This window comes from Ranitomeya variabilis, chromosome 8 (genome assembly GCF_051348905.1).
Source record: "Ranitomeya variabilis isolate aRanVar5 chromosome 8, aRanVar5.hap1, whole genome shotgun sequence".
NCBI classification, from domain to species: Eukaryota; Metazoa; Chordata; class Amphibia; order Anura; family Dendrobatidae; genus Ranitomeya; species Ranitomeya variabilis.
Window position 1 is genome coordinate 87,832,573 of NC_135239.1, and position 18,410 is coordinate 87,850,982.

The following is an 18,410-nucleotide window of genomic DNA, read 5'->3' on the forward strand; positions in this document are numbered from 1 at the left end:
TTTGATACAATAGTAAAACAGAGCTTAACCCAGCTATGTCACATCTTCAATGCTCTTACTGGGGGGGAAGGAGGTTGTTGGCCAAAATCTCAAGATACATAACTCCACCCATCCTCCCTTCAATACGTGCAGTCATCCTGCCCCCTTTGCAGAAAAGCATGATGTGTCTCCCATCATGAGACACCAAGTATGACGTGTCTCCCACCATGCTTCACAGTTGGGACAGTTTTCATGGGGTTGTACACATCCTTCTTCCTCCAAACACGGCGAGTGGAGTTGATACCAAAAGGTTCTATTTTAGATTTGGATTAAATGCCTCCTCTGGATCATCCAGATGGTCATTGGTGAACTTCAAACGAGCCTTGACATGTGCTGGCGTGAGCAGAGGAACCTTGCGTACCCTGCAGAATTTTAATCCATGACGGCGTAGTGTGTTACTAACTGTAATGTTTGAGATTGTGGTCCCTGCTCTCTTCAAACCATTGACCAGGACATCCCGTGTAGCTCTGGGCTGATTCCTGACCTTTCTCAGAATCATCTTTATCCCACAAAGCAAGATTGTGCATGGAACCCCAGAATGGGGAAGATTGACCGTCATCTTGTGTTTCTTCCATTTTCTAATAATTGTGCCAACAGTTGTTGCCTTCGCACCAAGCTTCTTGCCTACTGTCCTATAGCCCATCCAAGCCTTGTGTAGGTCTACAATTTTGTCCCTGGTATCCTTAGACAGCTCTTTGGTCTTGGCCATGGTGGAGAAGTTGGAGTGTGATTGTGTGGAGAGGTGTCTTTTATACAGGTAACAAGTTCAAACAGGTGAAAATAATACAGGTAATGAGTGCAGAGTAGGAGGGCTTCTTAAAGAAAAACTAACTGGTCTGTGAGAGACGGAATTCTTGCTGGCTGAGAGGTGATAAAATACTTATTTCATGTAACAAAATACAATTGATTTGTTTAAAAATAATACAATGTGATGTTCTTTTTAGATTCTGTCTCTCACAGTTGACGTGTACTTACGATAAAAATTACAGACCTCTCCATTCTTTGTAGGTGGGAAAACTAGCAAAATCGGCAGTGTATCAAATACTTATCCCCAATGTATATCTACCTAATGAGAATATGCATTGAAGTGCGCAAGTGTATGTACGGATGGGGCCTGATATAGGAGGCCCAGACATAAGTCCTGCACAATACCCCTTCACTGTCAGTGTCTGCCCCTACAGCAGGTGGTTCATTTTCAGTACTGATGAAACGCTGACCTATTGTCAGCTAAACAAATAGGATATTATCTTTTAATAAAATATTCTGCAGATTTAAAAGTTTGCTTCATGCACATGTATCTACAGTCCAAAAAAAGTGTAAAAAAAAGCCCTAATGTCCAGAGCTAAAACATATCCATGGCCCGATAACACCCTTATTTTTCACTTTTTTCTATCATCACATAGCATTATACTAGCCAACATTTAGAACCCCAAATTCAGAACATTTAACACGTCCTGATAGTAGAGGAAATCCCTAAGAAATCAGCATGGCCAGAAGGCTTCTTGTGCTTCATGCCTGTAATGCCATGCCACTCTACAGTGCCTCAGCTTCCAAATGTTTTCAGGGACGTCTAGTTCTAGGTAACGTCACTGTTGTGCAAAATTAAAGCCACTTCTTGATGTCTTCACAGTGCTCCATGGTCTATCTAATGCCTTGGAATTTTTCTACTGACTGATATCTTTCAACAATGTGATCCCTTTGCTGTGTTGTAAGCTGATTACGCACCATTACTTTGGTGTAAAATGCAACTCAGAAAACGTCAGAAAAATCCTAACAGAACAGTGAAATTGTATATTGGGTTATTTAGAAATTATGGCATCTGTGTACTGACTAGTATTACATGAGTGTACAGTGAAACTGACAGGGGATACATCCAGCATAATCTGTGGGCAGCATACAGCTCTGGCAAAATATTAAGAGACCACCACATCAAAACCCTCTCATGGGCAGCCCAATCTCCAGACCTGAACCCCATTGAAAACCTCTGGAATGTAATCAAGAGGATGATGGATAGTCACAAGACATCAAACAAAGAAGAACTGCTTACATTTTTGCGCCAGAAGCAGTGAGAAAGACTGGTGGAAAGCATGCCAAGACACATGAAAGCTGTGATTAAACATCATGGTTATTCCACAAAATATTGATTTCTGAACTCTTCCGGAGTTAAAACATTAGTATTGTTGTTTCTAAATGATTATGAACTTGTTTTCTTTGCATTATTTGAGGTCTGAAAGCACTGGGGTTTTTTTTTCTTTTGAACATTTCTCCTTTTCAGAAAAAAAAAAGAATTTATTGCTTGGAAATTCGGAGACGTTGTCAGAAGTTTGTAGACTAAAAGAACAATTTACATTTTACTCAAAAATATACCTACAAAGAGAAAAATCAGACAAATTGAACATTTTGCAGTGGTCATCTGTATGATCTCAGCCAGGTATGGGTGGCTCTCAAATGCTGCATTTTAGAGAAAAAAATACTATACACACACTATATAACTATGTGATTTAACTTTTCCTTTGTTCATTCTCTTTGCATTTTGTAAATTGATAACAAAAAGCTATTAACACTTTTATCTTGTAAAGCATCATTTCTTTGCAGCATTTTTTCCACACCTGCCTACAACTATTGCACAGTATTGTATCTCAAAATGGGTATCCTGTGCTAGCCTGGCTACTGTTGTACTTTTAAGATGTGTGCACACGTTCAGGATTTTTTGTTTTTTCGTGATAAAAATGCATACATAAGCATCCCATCATTTATAATGCTTTCTGCAATTCTTATGCATGTTGGTTTTTTTTCCAGGTAAAAAAACACATTGCGGTAAAAAACGCAGCATGTTCATTAGTTTTGTAGATTTTTTGAGGATTTCCCACTATATTATTGCATTGGGAACCTCCTGAAAAAAAAAAAACGCAAAAAATCCGCTAAAAAAACGCGCAAAAAACGCATGTGGATTTCTTGCAGAAAATGTCCAGTTTTGTTCAGGAAATTTCTGCAAGAAATCCTGACGTGTGCACATAGCCTAAGACTAGTATGAAGACACGATGTATACATAAAAATGTCATCTGCCGCTTGCATGCGTCTTTTTTTTCTTTTCTTTAAGGCCACGTGCACACATTGAGAATTTGGTGAGTAGGTAAAAAACATACAGAGGTGGTGGCGTGTTTCTGTTATACTTTTCCTCTGATTGTTCCTCTCTTGGTTTTGGCTTACAAATACTGAGGTAAAATACTGACGGAGTGCACTTGGCCTAGAGCTACGTTCCCATGAGTGTGATGTGGCAGATTTTCTGCAGCTATTAGGTAAATTAGGGAACATGTATTTTTTTCTATTGTTTTTTACACTTGTTTTTTGTCTCCATTATTGGAGTCGTTTTAAATAAAGTTGCTTTGTTTTTTGCGCTTCCTGGTATTTAGCTTTACTGATACAGACGTGCAGGTTACTGGTGTTTTTTTCCACACCTAGTAATTCTATGGGGAAATAAGCCACTAAAAGTCAGCGTGTCCGCCAGAGAAACTCATGTGTTTCGGATTTTATATTCGCACGCACCGCAGGTCAGATTGTGCCAAAAAACCCATTGTGGAAACTTAGCTTTAGGGTAAAACGAAAAATCTAATAAAAAAAGGCAAAACAAATTAAGTGCCTTTTCTTTTTAATTCCACCCTTCTCCGTTTGGTTGCATGGATGGTCTCTACACGAGGGACAGCGGCCACCTGAGGTAGTGGTGCTCAGGTGACGGCTCGCAGCCATGATGCCAGCGGCCTTGTGACGGGGCTAGTCCCGGAGACCACCAGGTCACTGTGCTGCGCCACCGCTGCGGGGGTGTTAGGTGTCCCACACCGCGTGCCAGGGGTCACAGAACAACACTGGTGAGTGGGTGAAGACCCCCAAACAAGGGAAACCCCACAACACGAGGGTGAGCTGCCAGCTGAGGAGCTCCCGGGCTGTACAGCGATATACTTCTATACAGTGGTGTGCAGGAACACACTTCTCCTATCTCCTCCCTTCAATGACTCCATGGGTGGAATGTAGAGCAAAAAAACAGCAACACCGCTGGGCAGTGCACGCCAGCCGGCAGCCATATCGCTCGCCCGCCGCCCGGGGACACTTCACTGCGCACGCGTACAGTACACTACGCTGCTCTCCGGCTGCGCCTGCGTACTTCCCGCCTCCTGCAGCTGAAGCGCATGCGCCCTTGTGACGACAGTGTCTCCCTATCCAGTGCGGCAGGAAAACCCGCAGCGGCGGCGGGCGGGGAGGAAAGGAAACGGGGGAGGGAGACTGGGAAGAGGGTGGAGGGGCTGGAGACTGGGGATAGGGATACACGGGCAGGAGGAGGATGCGGAGACAGGCTGAAGAATAGTTAATTGCAACCCTGCCCGGGCCTGGACGTCATTATATCTGTAAGACATGATCGGATCCGGGTCACTGGGGAAATAACGGAGCCGGTTTTACTACAGAGCGTGATGGAGAAGATGGCAGCTGTCAGCTGGGAATGTGCTCTCAATGAATGGGATGGGTCTCCTCGTCACGTATGAGCCATCAGTCAGTGTACCGCTGGGATCTGCAGCCAACAGGATCACTACAGCAGGGAGCACCTGATCCACAGGATCACCTGACCCGCAGGATCATTAACTCCAGTGTAGGGAGCAACTGATCCTCAGGATCTCAACCTCCAGTGCACAGGATCACCTGACCCACAGGATCATCACCTGGCCCACAAGATCACCACCTCTAGTACACAGGAACCCCTGGCCCACAGGATCTCCAAACCAATACACAGGAACCCCTGGCCCACAGGATCACCACCCACAGGATCACCACCTCTAGTACACAGCCACTTTGACTATCACAGATTGGATCATAATCATCAGCAGACTGTGAGGCCTCCTGTCATCGTGACATCTTACTGATGGTTGGAGAAAGAGGATCCTACAAGATCCCTAGTGGACGATCACCAGGAATACAGTGGATCTCTACGATCAACCTATATCTAGTCATCATCACCTTGTAAACACTAAAGTCTAGCCACACTAAATGAGATCTAATGTGTACAGCCTCCTAGGATCCCGGCCTGCTGCTATTATTTATAGGGATCCTGAGATTTTACCTGTGATCTGTCTGGCGTCTGGACCTCATTGGATCAGGAAGGTTCTTATCTCTACATATCGTGGTAATGGTGCAACACTGCGTCTTCGGGTTGTTCTTGTGCCTAATACCTTATATTGACTGGATTTAGGCTTCAAATCATGTAAGTTGCAAGGCCGACAGATCTCAACCATGGTGGATACAGCCGAAAGTGGACAGGAGGTGAAGAAGACCTTCATTGTTCCAGCCATCAAACCATTTGATCATTATGACTTCAACAGGGCCAAAGCGGCTAGTAATTTGGCATGGTTAGTTGCCAAAGCCTTCGGTGCAGGTAAGATTTTGGTATCCAGAAAAGTAATGCCTGACTGTGGGTTCCTAACTGAACTAATGGGGCCTTTCCAAAATCAGAGTCTTATGTTACAAGTTGCATTGGTGGATGCAAGGGTCCCCACCTAGGCCTTCAATGGTGCCTAAATGGCTAGGCCCCATTGGTTGGTAGAATCCAGATTAACTCCAGGTGAAATCCCATTTATCCCAGATTTTCATTCACTTCCAAAGGGTTATTCTTCTTGCCAAATGCCAGCATCCCTATAATCAGGGGATGGGAGAGGCTCAGCGTTCGGGTTCTGACCAGTAGGACCCACTAAATTGTGCACTTGATTAACCCCATTTATGACGTGGCGGTCACTATTGCACTGTGCCCTGGCTATAAATGCTGTAGGCTGTGACAATATTATACAGGCTGACCGTGAAGGTCTATTGCACCTTACTCCCGCTACGTACAGCATTGCACGTGTTCAGGTGTTCCTTCTCTGCAGTCATGGATTCCCATAGTCTGACATGCAGCATGGTCGGACATTCCTGGAGTGTCCTCAGTAGATAGGTAACCCATCACAGGAGTGTTTATGTAAGTCAGCCCCAGGGGAAATGGTTATTGTGGAGTCCAGCAGACGGCAGGCCGCCGTTGATGGCGCATGATGCTGCTGAGGTGTGTGCAGAGGTGTATCTAGGTTTTCTGGCACCAGGAGCAAGAATTCAGTTTGGCACCTCCCCTCCAAGTACATATGCGATCTTGCACACTTAGTCATGTACCGACGAGCTCCTCTCACTAAGGCCGGCGTCACACTAGCGAGTTTTACGGACGTAAGAGCGCCGAAAATACGTCCGTAAAACTCGCCAAGCAAACGGCACAATTATTCTCAATGGGTCTGGTCCTATCAGCCGTATATTACGGATCCGTATTATACGGCTTTCTACGGCCGTACAAAATCGCAGCATGCTGCGTTTGTCAGTGTATTGCGCAAATAATACGCCAATGAAAGTCTATGGGGGCGAGAAAAATACGGATTCCACACGGGCCAGCAGTGTGACTTGCGAGAAATACGCAGCGGTGTTAGTGAAAAGCCGGTAATTCAATTGCCGGCTTTTCATTTCTCCTTCCCAAACCCGTCATGATATGAGACATGGTTTACATACAGTAAACCATCTCATATCCCTTTTTTTTGCATATTCCACACTACTAATGTTAGTAGTGTGTATGTGCAAAATTTGGTTGCTGTAGCTGCTAAAATAAAGGGTTAAATGGCGGAAAAAATTGGCGTGGGCTCCCGCGCAATTTTCTCCGCCAGAATGGTAAAGCCAGTGACTGAGGGCAGATATTAATAGCCAGGAGAGGGTCCATGGTTATTGGCCCCGGTGGCTACAAACATCTGCCCCCAGCCACCCCAGAAAAGGCACATCTGGAAGATGCGCCTATTCTGGCACTTGGCCACTCTCTTCCCACTCCCGTGTAGCGGTGGGATATGGGGTAATGAAGGGTTAATGCCACCTTGCTATTGTAAGGTGACATTAAGCCAGGTTAATAATGGAGAGGCGTCAATTATGACACTTATCCATTATTAATCCAATTGTCTGAAAGGGTTAAAAAACACACACACATTATTAAAAATTATTTTAATGAAATAAACACACCGGTTGTTTTAATATTTTATTGCTCTCTCAATCCACCTGAAGACCCTCGCTTGGCAAAATAATAAACCCACAATATACATACCATCCGAGGATCTGTCAGGTCCCACGATGTAAATCCTTCTGAAGGGGTTAAATCAATTTACAGGCAGGAGCTGCGCTAAAGCACTTGCTCGTGCCTGTAAACCCCGGGTGCTGAAAGGAAAGCTGGGTGATCTGTACTTACATTGAGTCGCAGTGAGGCGCCCTCTGCTGGATGTCCTCATGAACTGGAGCCTTGGAAAAGTTCCCACGCTCGAGTTCATATGAGTTCGTCCACCACGATCGCGCTTAAATATAAATACAGAATATATATATATGTGTCTCAATGACATATATATATATATATATATACTGTATATATGTTTTAACGGATATTTGAGCACATAAATCCATTAGATGTCGGTTTTGCAAGCCTGCGAGAAAATATCGCAGTACAGATGCCATACGGATTACATACGGAGGATGCCATGCGCAAAATACGCTGACACACCCTGCCTACGGATGACATACGGAACACTATTTTGGGAACATTTCTCCGTATTACGGCCGTAAAAAACGGACCGTATTGTCTTACGCTGAGTGTGACGCCGGCCTAATGCTCTCACTGTTCAGTGAAAAACAGAGAAGCTGAAGAGAAGCTCGTTGTCACAGGACCACAAGTATGAACGTCGCATATGAGTGAAGTGTCCATGTGACGACTGGAACCTGCAGAGCTGAATCCTGACAGGCTTCTGAATTCACAACTAATGCACTGCACACTTTTAGGATTCTCCCTTGCCAGTGGACGGTCATGTCAGCACAAGCATGTGATTTGTATACTTCTGACCACATTCCAACTAGACGTGCTCGGCCTCGCTTAGTTCATTTTCATTGAGTGAGGCCACACATGTCTAGTCAGCACGTGACTGAATGTATGTAAATCGCCAGCACGAGAGAATCCTGACAGCTTGCAGTGATCACTGTGAGAATTTGGAAGTCTGCAGTCACATAGAATGGCTGCAGATTCATCACAAACCTGGACATCCCCTTTAGGCTATGTGCACACGTTGCGGATTAGGCTTAGGAATTTCTGGTGCGGATTCTGCCTCTCCTGGCAGAAAACGCACCTGCGTTTTTTTGTGCAGTTCCGCAGCGTTTTTTTGTGTGTTTTTGCTGCGGTTTTCTTGCGGATTTGCTGCCGTTTTTACCCCTGCGGTTTTCTATAATGGAGTGGGTACAAAAACGCTGCAGATTCACAAAAAATAAGTGACATGCTACTTCTTTTAAACCGCAGCGTTTCCGCAGCGGATTTTCCGCAAAGTGTGCACAGCATTTTTTTTTTCTCATTGATTTACATTGTACTGTAAATCAATTGCGGATCTGCAGCGTTTCTACACCTCAAAAAACGCTGCGGATCTGCAGAGAATCCGCAACATGTGCACATACTCTTAATGCTCCTAACAATTAAAAATATGAGAATAAGGCTGCCGTCACACTAGCAGTATTTGGTCAGTATTTTACATCAGTATTTGTAAGCCAAAACCAGGAGTGGGTGATAAATGCAGAAGTGGTGCATATGTTTCTATTATACTTTTCCTCTATTTGTTCCACTCCTGGTTTTGGCTTACAAATACTGAGGTAAAATACGGACCAAATACTACTAGTGTGACGGCAGCCTTACTCAGTATCACAAATAGTGATGAGCGAGTATACTCGTTGCTTGGGTTTTCCCGAGCACGCTCAGGTGACCTCCGAGTATTTATGTCCTCGGACTTACAGCTATTAGCCAGGCTGAGTACATGTGAAGATTCCCAGGCAACCCCAACATGTACTCAGCCTGGCTAATAGCTGTAAATCATTCAGTTGAGGCGATGAAAACTTAAAGGGCCACTGTCACCCCCTCCAGCCGTTATAAACTAAAAGAGCCACCTTGTGCAGCAGTAATGCTGCATTCTAACAAGGTGGCTCTTTTAGTTTTAGGTGCATGTATTACCAAAATAAAGGGTTTTATATTTTCGCCAAAATACCTTTGTTTAGCCAGGGAGGCAGGTCCTCACCCCCCTGCTTGTAACGCCACATTGCCGTCACTCAAATGTTCAGGGGCGCCGGGCACCGCCCCCTCAGCGCTGTTTACCCATGAAATCCGGCGCCTGCGCTGTGTATCGCTGTTTGGTGCAGGCGCAGAGAGCTCTGGCCGTCTGACGTCACAGCCAGGCTTGCAGACTGCGCCTGTGCGGTCACCCACCTTGGTAATCCCAGCCCCGCAGTGTGTTATGCATTATGCAGAGTGCGGGGCTGAGATTCACAAGCAGGGCGGCCGCACAGGCGCAGTCTGCAAGCCTGGCTGTGACGTCAGACGGCCAGAGCTCTCTGCGCCTGCACCAAACAGCGATACACAGCGCAGGCGCCGGATTTCATGGGTAAACAGCGCTGAGGGGGCGGTGCCCGGCGCCCCTGAACATTTGAGTGACGGCAATGTGGCGTTACAAGCAGGGGGGTGAGGACCTGCCTCCCTGGCTAAACAAAGGTATTTTGGCGAAAATATAAAACCCTTTATTTTGGTAATACATGCACCTAAAACTAAAAGAGCCACCTTGTTAGAATGCAGCATTACTGCTGCACAAGGTGGCTCTTTTAGTTTATAACGGCTGGAGGGGGTGACAGTGGCCCTTTAATCTCCGAACACTAACAAGTACTCAGAGACCACCCGAGCAACGAGTACACTCAGCTCATCACTAATCACAAATAGTTACATCCAGGTACCTTATAAATGACGTAGTCTCTGGAGTCGTTCTCCTTCTTGTCTTCATCTTGTCCAGACCCCATGATGAGTTTTCTCATTCACAGCCGTCTCTGCAGACTTCCATCTTCTCCAGTCTTCTGCAGCACATCCCCACATGTTACCTTTAAAGATACCAGTGTCGTGTTAATGCTCCTGAATAAAAATATCTGCCCTACGCTTAGCCCCTGACTAAATAATTGCCCGTCCACTTTATTGTCTGCACAAAATAAGACCCCACACTGTCCCTCTTACGGTACATGCTTTTCACACTGACCTCTCCTTTCCATACCGGCCCCCTCTTCACACTGTCATCTCACACTGCGTCCTCCCTATAGGGCCCAGTCTATAGACTGTACCTCTCATCACACTCCCCCTCCTTGGTATACTGTCCCCTCCTGGCTGTACACTTACACTGTCCCCTCAAGCTACTCAGTCTCTGTTCTATGCCCACCCACTCCCCCCCCCCATATTGTCTCCTCACACTATTCCCCTCCCTCCTCATACTGTCTCCTCTCATATCCCCCCCTGTTCACCATACTGTCTCATATATTTACCTCCTCACTCTCTATACTGCCTACTCGCATATACTCCTGACTCCCCATACTGTGTCTGCACACATCCCATCACCCTCACTCCCTATACTGTGTCCACATACATTTTCCCATTGCTACTCATACTGGGTCCAATACATTCCCCTGTTCGCTCCCCATACTGTCTGCACCCATCCCCCCACTCATCATACTGTGTCTGCACCCATCTCCCCCATACTGTTTTCTCGTCCATGCTCCCATTCCCCCGTACCATTTCCTCATACATGCCCCCCATACTATTTCCTCATACATGCTCTGCATCTCCCCCTTTTGCTTCTCATTTTCTGTCCCCACACATTAAATCCCCATACACACACACACACATTAAATCCCCCCATCCCCAGTCCAAATCTGCCCACACATATTAATTTAGGCGGCCCGACTACACCCCCTGCTGGCTGTGCTCGGGGCACATACCCCGGCTGCCCCCCCTAGATACGCTGCTGAGATGTCCCTGGCATTGAATAAACCCTTGGTAGTGATGTGGGAACACCATATTCCTGGAGTTCTCCTGGGTGATCCGGGAATGAACTGGACCCTATTCAGGAATGTATTCATTTATTCAGTACCACATGTTCAGGTTAGAGGTAATAATAGGATTATAGATTCTGAGTTCATAAATCCAGAATAAGTGTCCATGGAGGATGCGGAAGGAAATCTCAGTCTTCCAATCCTAATTCCTGTGTGGGTTGTGTTGGTGTTTGCTGCTGCTATTGAAGAAAACACACAAGTAGATTCAGGAGAGAGTCTTCTGTAATGGTTGCAACATACCCCTTCCCCCCCCAACCATCATAAAACTCGGTGTCATTCACATGGATTCTTACCCTACGTTCACATTAGCGGCGGGCGCCGCAGCGTCGGGCGCCGCAGCGTCGCTGCATGCGTCATGCGCCCCTATATTTAACATGGGGGCGCATGGACATGCGTCGCACTTGCGTTTTGCGCCGCATGCGTCCCTGCGGCGCCCGCGTCTGGGCGCAGAGGACGCAGCAAGTTGCATTTTTGCTGCGTCAAAAATCAATGAAAAAAAGGTTGCATGCGGCGCAAAACGCAGCGTTGTGCATGCGTTTTGCTGCGTTTTGGTTTGCGTTGTGCGTTGCGGCGCCGACGCTGCGGCGCACAACGCAAATTTGAACGTACCATTAGAGATACATTCATCGCTAATTCCGTTTTTTTTTTCCTTGGACAGCACACGGACCTATGGAGTTTCATTGATCCATTCACACATCTGTTTTAAAAACGGGTCCATGTCTCTGGTCTGTGAGATTCGGAGCTGGCTCTACTCTCATCCGTTTTAAGAATCTAAGCCTGAGGATCCACATAGAGCTGGTGACACAGAGACGACAGACTTTATACTTCAGTAGTCCATCCGTGTTTCATCTGTTCTTAACTCCTCCACTGTAAGGCTATGTGCCCGCCATCAGGGACAGCAGGGTTTAGGATGCAGTGATTTTTGCTGTCTCCAAAAACGCTGCGCTCTAATCACACAGGTAAATTCACATGTTCTCATGAATGGCTATGGAGGAAACTATGCAGAGGACACTGCCGAAATTAACATTCTGCAGATCGGAACTCCGCACCGCGGGTAAGTATAAATACAAGCACAGTGGCCATGGGGTTTCTATAAATCCTGTCCACTTGTATTGTAGATCCCAGCTGATCGTGGGCACGCAGCCTAGAGGTGAACCTGACATCCGATTACATGCTGATTTATCAATGGGCAGCCTGTATCTGGCTATGGCTGTGTAATTGACTCTGAAGTGCTGCAGCAGGGCCGAGCCACTGGTGACTGGTCGTAGAGGCGGATCCCCGGCAGCTTCTGTCCTCCCGCTGCCAGTGACTCTCAGGACTCTCTATACATGCAAGGAGAGACCTGTCACTCTAAGGCTACTTTCACACTAGCGTTGTACGACGCAGGTCGCAATGCGTCGTTTTGGAGAAAAAACGCATCCAGCAAAGTTGTCCGCAGGATGCGTTTTTTCTCCATAGGCTTGCATTAGCGACGCATTGCCACACGTCGCATCCATCGTGCGACAGATGCGTCGTGTTTTGGCGGACCGTCGACACAAAAAAATGCTCGGTCGGAACTCCGCCCCCTTCGCCCCGGACCTTACAATGTTGCAGCGGATGCGTTGAAAAACTGCAGGCGACAGGCGCATACCGACGCTAGTGTGAAAGTAGCCTAAGGCAGCGAGCGAAACAAGCTACCATAGACCCGCCTGTCCGCCTAGTCTTGTGTGCGGCTCAGTCCCCGGCAGTTTTTAAAGGGAACCTGTCACCAGGTTTGACTGATACGAGTTACGGCTACTGCCTTTCAGGGCTTATCTACATAATTCTATAATGCTGTACATAAACCCCCAGCCTGACCTGCTAGAGAAGAAAAATAAGTTATGTTATACTCACCAGGGGCGGTCCGGTCCGATGGGTGTCGCAGGTCCGGCGCCTCTCATCTTCTTGTGATGCTGCCCTCCTGCTTGATTCATGGCTCCCCTGCATCCCGCTCCTGCGCAGGCGCACTTATCTGCCTGATTGAGGGCAGAGCCAAGTACTGCAGTGCGCCGGGCCTCTCTGACCTTTCCCTGCGCCTGCGCACTGCAGTACTTTGCTCTGCCCTCAACAGGACAGATAAGTGCGCAGGAGCGGGATGCCGGGGAGCCTGTCTGGATGACGCATGGATGCGTGATCCACATGAAGCAAGCTGGAGGACAGGGATCGTAAGAAGATGGGAGGCGTCAGAACAAGACCTGCGACGCCCCTCGGCCGGACCGCCCAGCCGGTGAGTGTAATAAAAGTTTATTTTTCTCCTCTTACAGGTCGGGTTGAGGGCAGATATACAGCAATATAGCATGCTGTATATCAGCCCAGAAAGGGGGTGGCCGTAACTCGTATCAGCCAAACCTGGTGACAGGTTCCCCTTAAAGTATGTGTTCTCTGAAATTCAGCGGTTTTTAGTCGCACATACCTGGCTGAGATCATAGAACCAGTGCCGATACATGCTGCGTCAGCTGTCGGATTCCCTGTAAGAGTCTGGGTAAACAAAAAAAGTTTACACAACTTACAGTGGTGTTCAAAAGTCCTGCATAGGTATAGGATAAATTGATTTTTCAAGTTTTAAACGTTTTCTGTCGAATATCTTCGATGCTAATATGACATATTATATATGATTTTGTTCGGAATACAATTTTGCATTCTCTCCCTGTAATATTTTTAGCTTTTGAAGCAGTTTTGCCTGATATTATTGCAACAATATGGGAATTGAAAGCACAACTATATATTGTACAGCTTCAGATCCAAAATTAGCCAATCACAGATGATGTTCTTGTGACCAATCATAACCTGGATATGGCAGCCAATCACATTGCATTACAATGCATCCCATCTGCTGCTTTGTTTGTTTGTTTTATCTGTTGGTCTATCTAGTGAATCATACTGTAGAGTTTTATGATGGGAGCCTTCAGATATTTGTCAGCGGAGGATCGTGTGCGAGTTGTGGTGCTACATGAAGAGGGTTATACTGGCCCCCAGATCACAAGGAAGGTCGGCTGTAATCAGAGTACAGTCGTAAGAATTTTGCAGAAACATAAGCAGCTTGGAATTACCTAGGACAGGCCCAGATCTGGTCGGCCCAGAAAGTCAACTAAAAGGGAGGATAGAGTACTGATAAGAACATCCCTTGCCAATCGAAAGCTCACCTCTCCTCAGCTTCTGCGAGAATGGCAAGAAAAGTGCAATATTGAGGTAGCAACATCAACTGTTAGGAAGAGATGTTTGGAAGCAGGATTGAGAGGGTGCAAGGCCCGAAAGAAGCCATTGATGACATCCATACAAAGACAAAGGCGAAAACTGTGGGCATTGAAATATTTAAAATGGAGGAAGGAGGAGTGGGAAAAAGTGCTATTTAGTGATGAAAGCACTTTTTGCATTTTAGGAAATGATGGCAAGTCTTATGTGAGAAGGTTCCCACATGAAGAGTACAAGCCAGAGTGTTTGAGCTTCTCTGTGAAACATCCGATGAAAGTAATGGTCTGGGGCTGTATGGCAGCCAATGGTGTTGGAAGGCTTCATATTGTGGAGGGTATGGTTAATGCAAAAAAATACATAGACATCCTTAATAAGAAAATGCTTCCTTCTGCTCAACACCTCTTTTCAGGGGATTATATCTTCCAGGATAATAATGCTCCTTGTCACAGAGCTAAGATAGTAACGGAATGGAAAAAAAAGAACAAGGTGGCTACTATTGACTGGCCAGCTCAGTCCCCGGACCTCAATTCAATTGAAAATTTGTGGCACAAGGTATCATTAGAGATATCTAGAAAACAGCCAAGGACCAAGAGTGAGTTGATTGAGGCTCTGATACAGGCCTGGAACCACATCATCACTCGTGAACATCTGCAGAAGCTTGTTCACTCAATGCCACAGAGATGCAAGCTGGTGCTCAAGAGCAAAGGCTGGCCAATAAAGTACTAGAAGCTAAAGATGCACTCAAAGGCCCTTGTCAGGACTCTGAATTAAATAAAAAATAATAAATCTTAAAAAGTTAAATTTAAGTCTGTGTGAACTTGCATTGGAAGTTAATGAACTTAGAAGCCTGTTCACCATTCAACACACTGTACTAGTGTAGGTATGGTTATGCTGTAAAAAAAATTATCAAAAATGTGCATACCATAACAATTTATACACTTGGGACATTCAAAGATGAGTATGGCATACAATGAGGGATTACAAAAACATATATGTTCCACCAGTTTCACTGTAGAGATGCAGAAGTATGAAACATATAGTTTTCTTCATGCCTATGCAGGACTTTTGAACACCATTGTATCTGCTTCAGTGAAAATACGGATCCTCTCCTCCCTGCATGCCTCACTCCCCATGGGTCGCTCTCCCTCTTCTCCCCCCTGCATATTTCTCCCCATGGGTCGCTCTCCATCCTCTACCCCCCTGCATGTCTCTCTCCCCATGGGTCGCTCTCCATCCTCTCCTCCCTGCATGTCTCTCTCCCCGTGGGTCGCTCTCCCGCCTCTCCCCCCTGCATGTCTCTCTCCCCATGGGTCGCTCTCCCGCCTCTCTCCCTTGCATGTCTCACTCCCCATGGGTCGCTCTCCCTCCTCTCCCCCCTGCATGTCTCTCTCCCCATGGGTCGCTCTCACTCCTCTCCCCCAACATCAAGCCGACTTAGGCTACTTTCACACTAGCGTCGTTTGCAGTACGTTGCAATGCGTCGTTCAGGAGAAAAAACGCATCCTGCAAAGTTGTCTGCAGGATACGTTTTTTCTCCATAGACTTTTATTAGCGACACAGTGCCACACGTCGCAACCGTCGTGCGACGGTTGCGTTGTGTTTTGGCGGACCGCCGCCACAAAAAAAGTTACATGTAACTTTTTTTGTGCGTCGAGTCCGCCATTTTCGACCGCACATGCGCTGCCGAAACGCCGCCCCCTCCTTCCCGGACCTTACAATGGGGCAGCGAAAGCGTCGTAAGACTGCTTCCGCTGCCCACGTCGGGCATATATTTCACAGCATGCGTCGGTACGTCGGCCAGACGCACTGCGACGGGCCCGTACCGACGCTAGTGTGAAAGCAGCCTTAGTAATGGAGAGGCGTCACTAAGATATCTATCCATTACTAATCCTATAGTTGTTACATGTTAAATAATAATAATAATAATTTTATTTATATAGCGCCAACATATTCCGCAGCGCTTTACAACTTATAGAGGGGACTTATACAGACAACAGACATTACAGCATAACAGAAATCACAGTTCAAAACAGATACCAGGAGGAATGAGGGCCCTGCTGCTCGCAAGCTTACAAATGAAATAAAACACAACACAGTTTGCCATCTTTATTATTCAGCTAATCCATGCAATGCCCTCGATCTCCTGATAAAAACAAAAAAAAAAAACAGCAGTATACTCCCTGTTCCCGCACACACACATACACGCAGATACACACAGACACCCGCACACAGACTCGTACATATTCTCAGCTCACACAGTCTCCGCATACACTTTTCCTCCTCCTTATCTGCAGCATTTATCGCACGCAACTCCGCAGCAAAACCACAGATTTTTAAACCTGCAGCTTTTCTGCGGATTTGCCTAACTCAATGGTAGTCAATGGGTGCAGAAACGCTGCAGATCCGCAAAAGGAATTGACATGCTGCGGAAAATAAAACCCTGCAAATCCACGTGTATTTTTCTGCAGCATGTGCACAATAATTATCAATTTCCCGTTGACTAACATTGGTTGTGCACTACACTGCAGATTTGATGCAATTCCACGCATCCAAAAACGCTGCGAAAAAGCATCAAAATCCGCAATGTGTGCATATAGCCCAAGTGTCTCACGCCTGCTATTCCATCACTCTCATCACACTCCATATGTGTCTCACTCATCATTCTACATGTCTCTCTCTCTCCCATCAGTCTCTCTCAGCCATACCAATGTATCCCCTCCCTCCACAATGCCTGGCCATTCACTGCAGACCTGGATCTCCTTCTTATCTTACAGAAGGATGAGTCACAGACAGCTCTGCTCAGATAATGCTGCTCCATATACACCACATGTCTTCACTCTTCATCCGGTCCACTGTGTTCTGCTCCTTTGTAAACAAGCTGTGCTTCTGATGCAGTAACTGCTGGTGATAGCAGATCACAGGGCAGTCACACACAAAATGGCGCTGCCCTGTGATGCTGCTCTTCATTCTGCCCCAGGGATACTAGACCACCCAAAAGGGGAGGGAAATGGTGATGTCTGCAGTTACTGCCCCAATTCTCCAGCTAACAGTAAAGCTGGTAAGTCTCACTATAGCTGCTCGAGGTCTAAAACGGAAAATGCTCCCCCTAGTAGTGTGTGTGTGTGTGTGTGTGTGTGTGTGTGTGTGTGTGTGTGTGTGTGTGTGCATATATATAATATACAAAAAGGAAAACAGCACAAAGAAATTGCTTGAAAAAGGATACCATATCCGAAACGATGCCACGCCGTTCAGATATTAAAGCCCACTTTTTTTCATTTCTTTGTGTTGTTTTCTTTTATTATTCTTATTATTGGAAGCCATTGGATCATTGGTTTGGGAAGCGCTGCACGAGAACTGTGGTAATATTGGATGCTGTTCCAATTTTGACATATATACATATACAGTGCAGACCAAAAGTTTGGACACACCTTCTCATTTAAAGATTTTTCTGTATTTTCATGACTATGAAAATTGTACATTCACACTGAAGGCATCAAAACTATGAATTAACACATGTGGAATTATATACTTAACAAAAGAGTGTGAAACAACTGAAAATATATATATATATATATATATATATATATATATATATATATATATATATATATATATATATACTTGTCTAAGGGTTTTTCTGTCTGTCTGTCCTGGAAATCCCGCGTCTCTGATTGGTCGAGGCCGCCAGGCCTCGACCAATCAGCGACGGGCACAGCATGGCGACAATGATGTCATAAAGGTTGCCTCGACCAATCAGCGACGGGCACAGTCTGCCGCGAATTCGCCTCGACCAATCAGCGAAGGGCACAGTATCGACGTAGATGTCATAATGGTTGCCATGGCGACGATGATGTCATAAAGGTTGCCTCAACCAATCAGCGACGGGCACAGTCTGCCGCGAATTCTGGAATCATCATTGTCCATATACTACGGGGACATGCATCTTCTAGAATACCCAATGCGTTAGAATCGGGCCACAATCTAGTATATATATAATTGTCTAAGGGTCACTTCCGTCTGTCTGTCTTTCTGTCTGTCTGTCTGTCTGTCACGGATATTCATTGGTCGCGGCCTCTGTCTGTCATGGAATCCAAGTCGCTGATTGGTCGCGCCAGCTACCTGTCATGGCTGCCGCGACCAATCAGCGACGGCCACAGTCCGATTAGTCCCTCCCTACTCCC

General features: G+C 46.1%; 1 protein-coding gene across 2 annotated transcripts in view; it reads left to right on the top strand.

The window, feature by feature from the left end:
• The first annotated feature begins 4,216 nt into the window (after nucleotides 1-4,216).
• Nucleotides 4,217-18,410, top strand: part of CAMSAP2 (calmodulin regulated spectrin associated protein family member 2) — a 132,651-nt gene continuing 118,457 nt past the window's right edge. For both annotated transcript variants that reach the window (XM_077276666.1, XM_077276667.1), the window contains exon 1: nucleotides 4,217-5,458. In XM_077276666.1, the coding sequence (XP_077132781.1) occupies nucleotides 5,317-5,458 (142 nt within the window). In that variant the 5' untranslated portion in view covers nucleotides 4,217-5,316. The remainder of the gene's footprint in view (nucleotides 5,459-18,410) is intronic.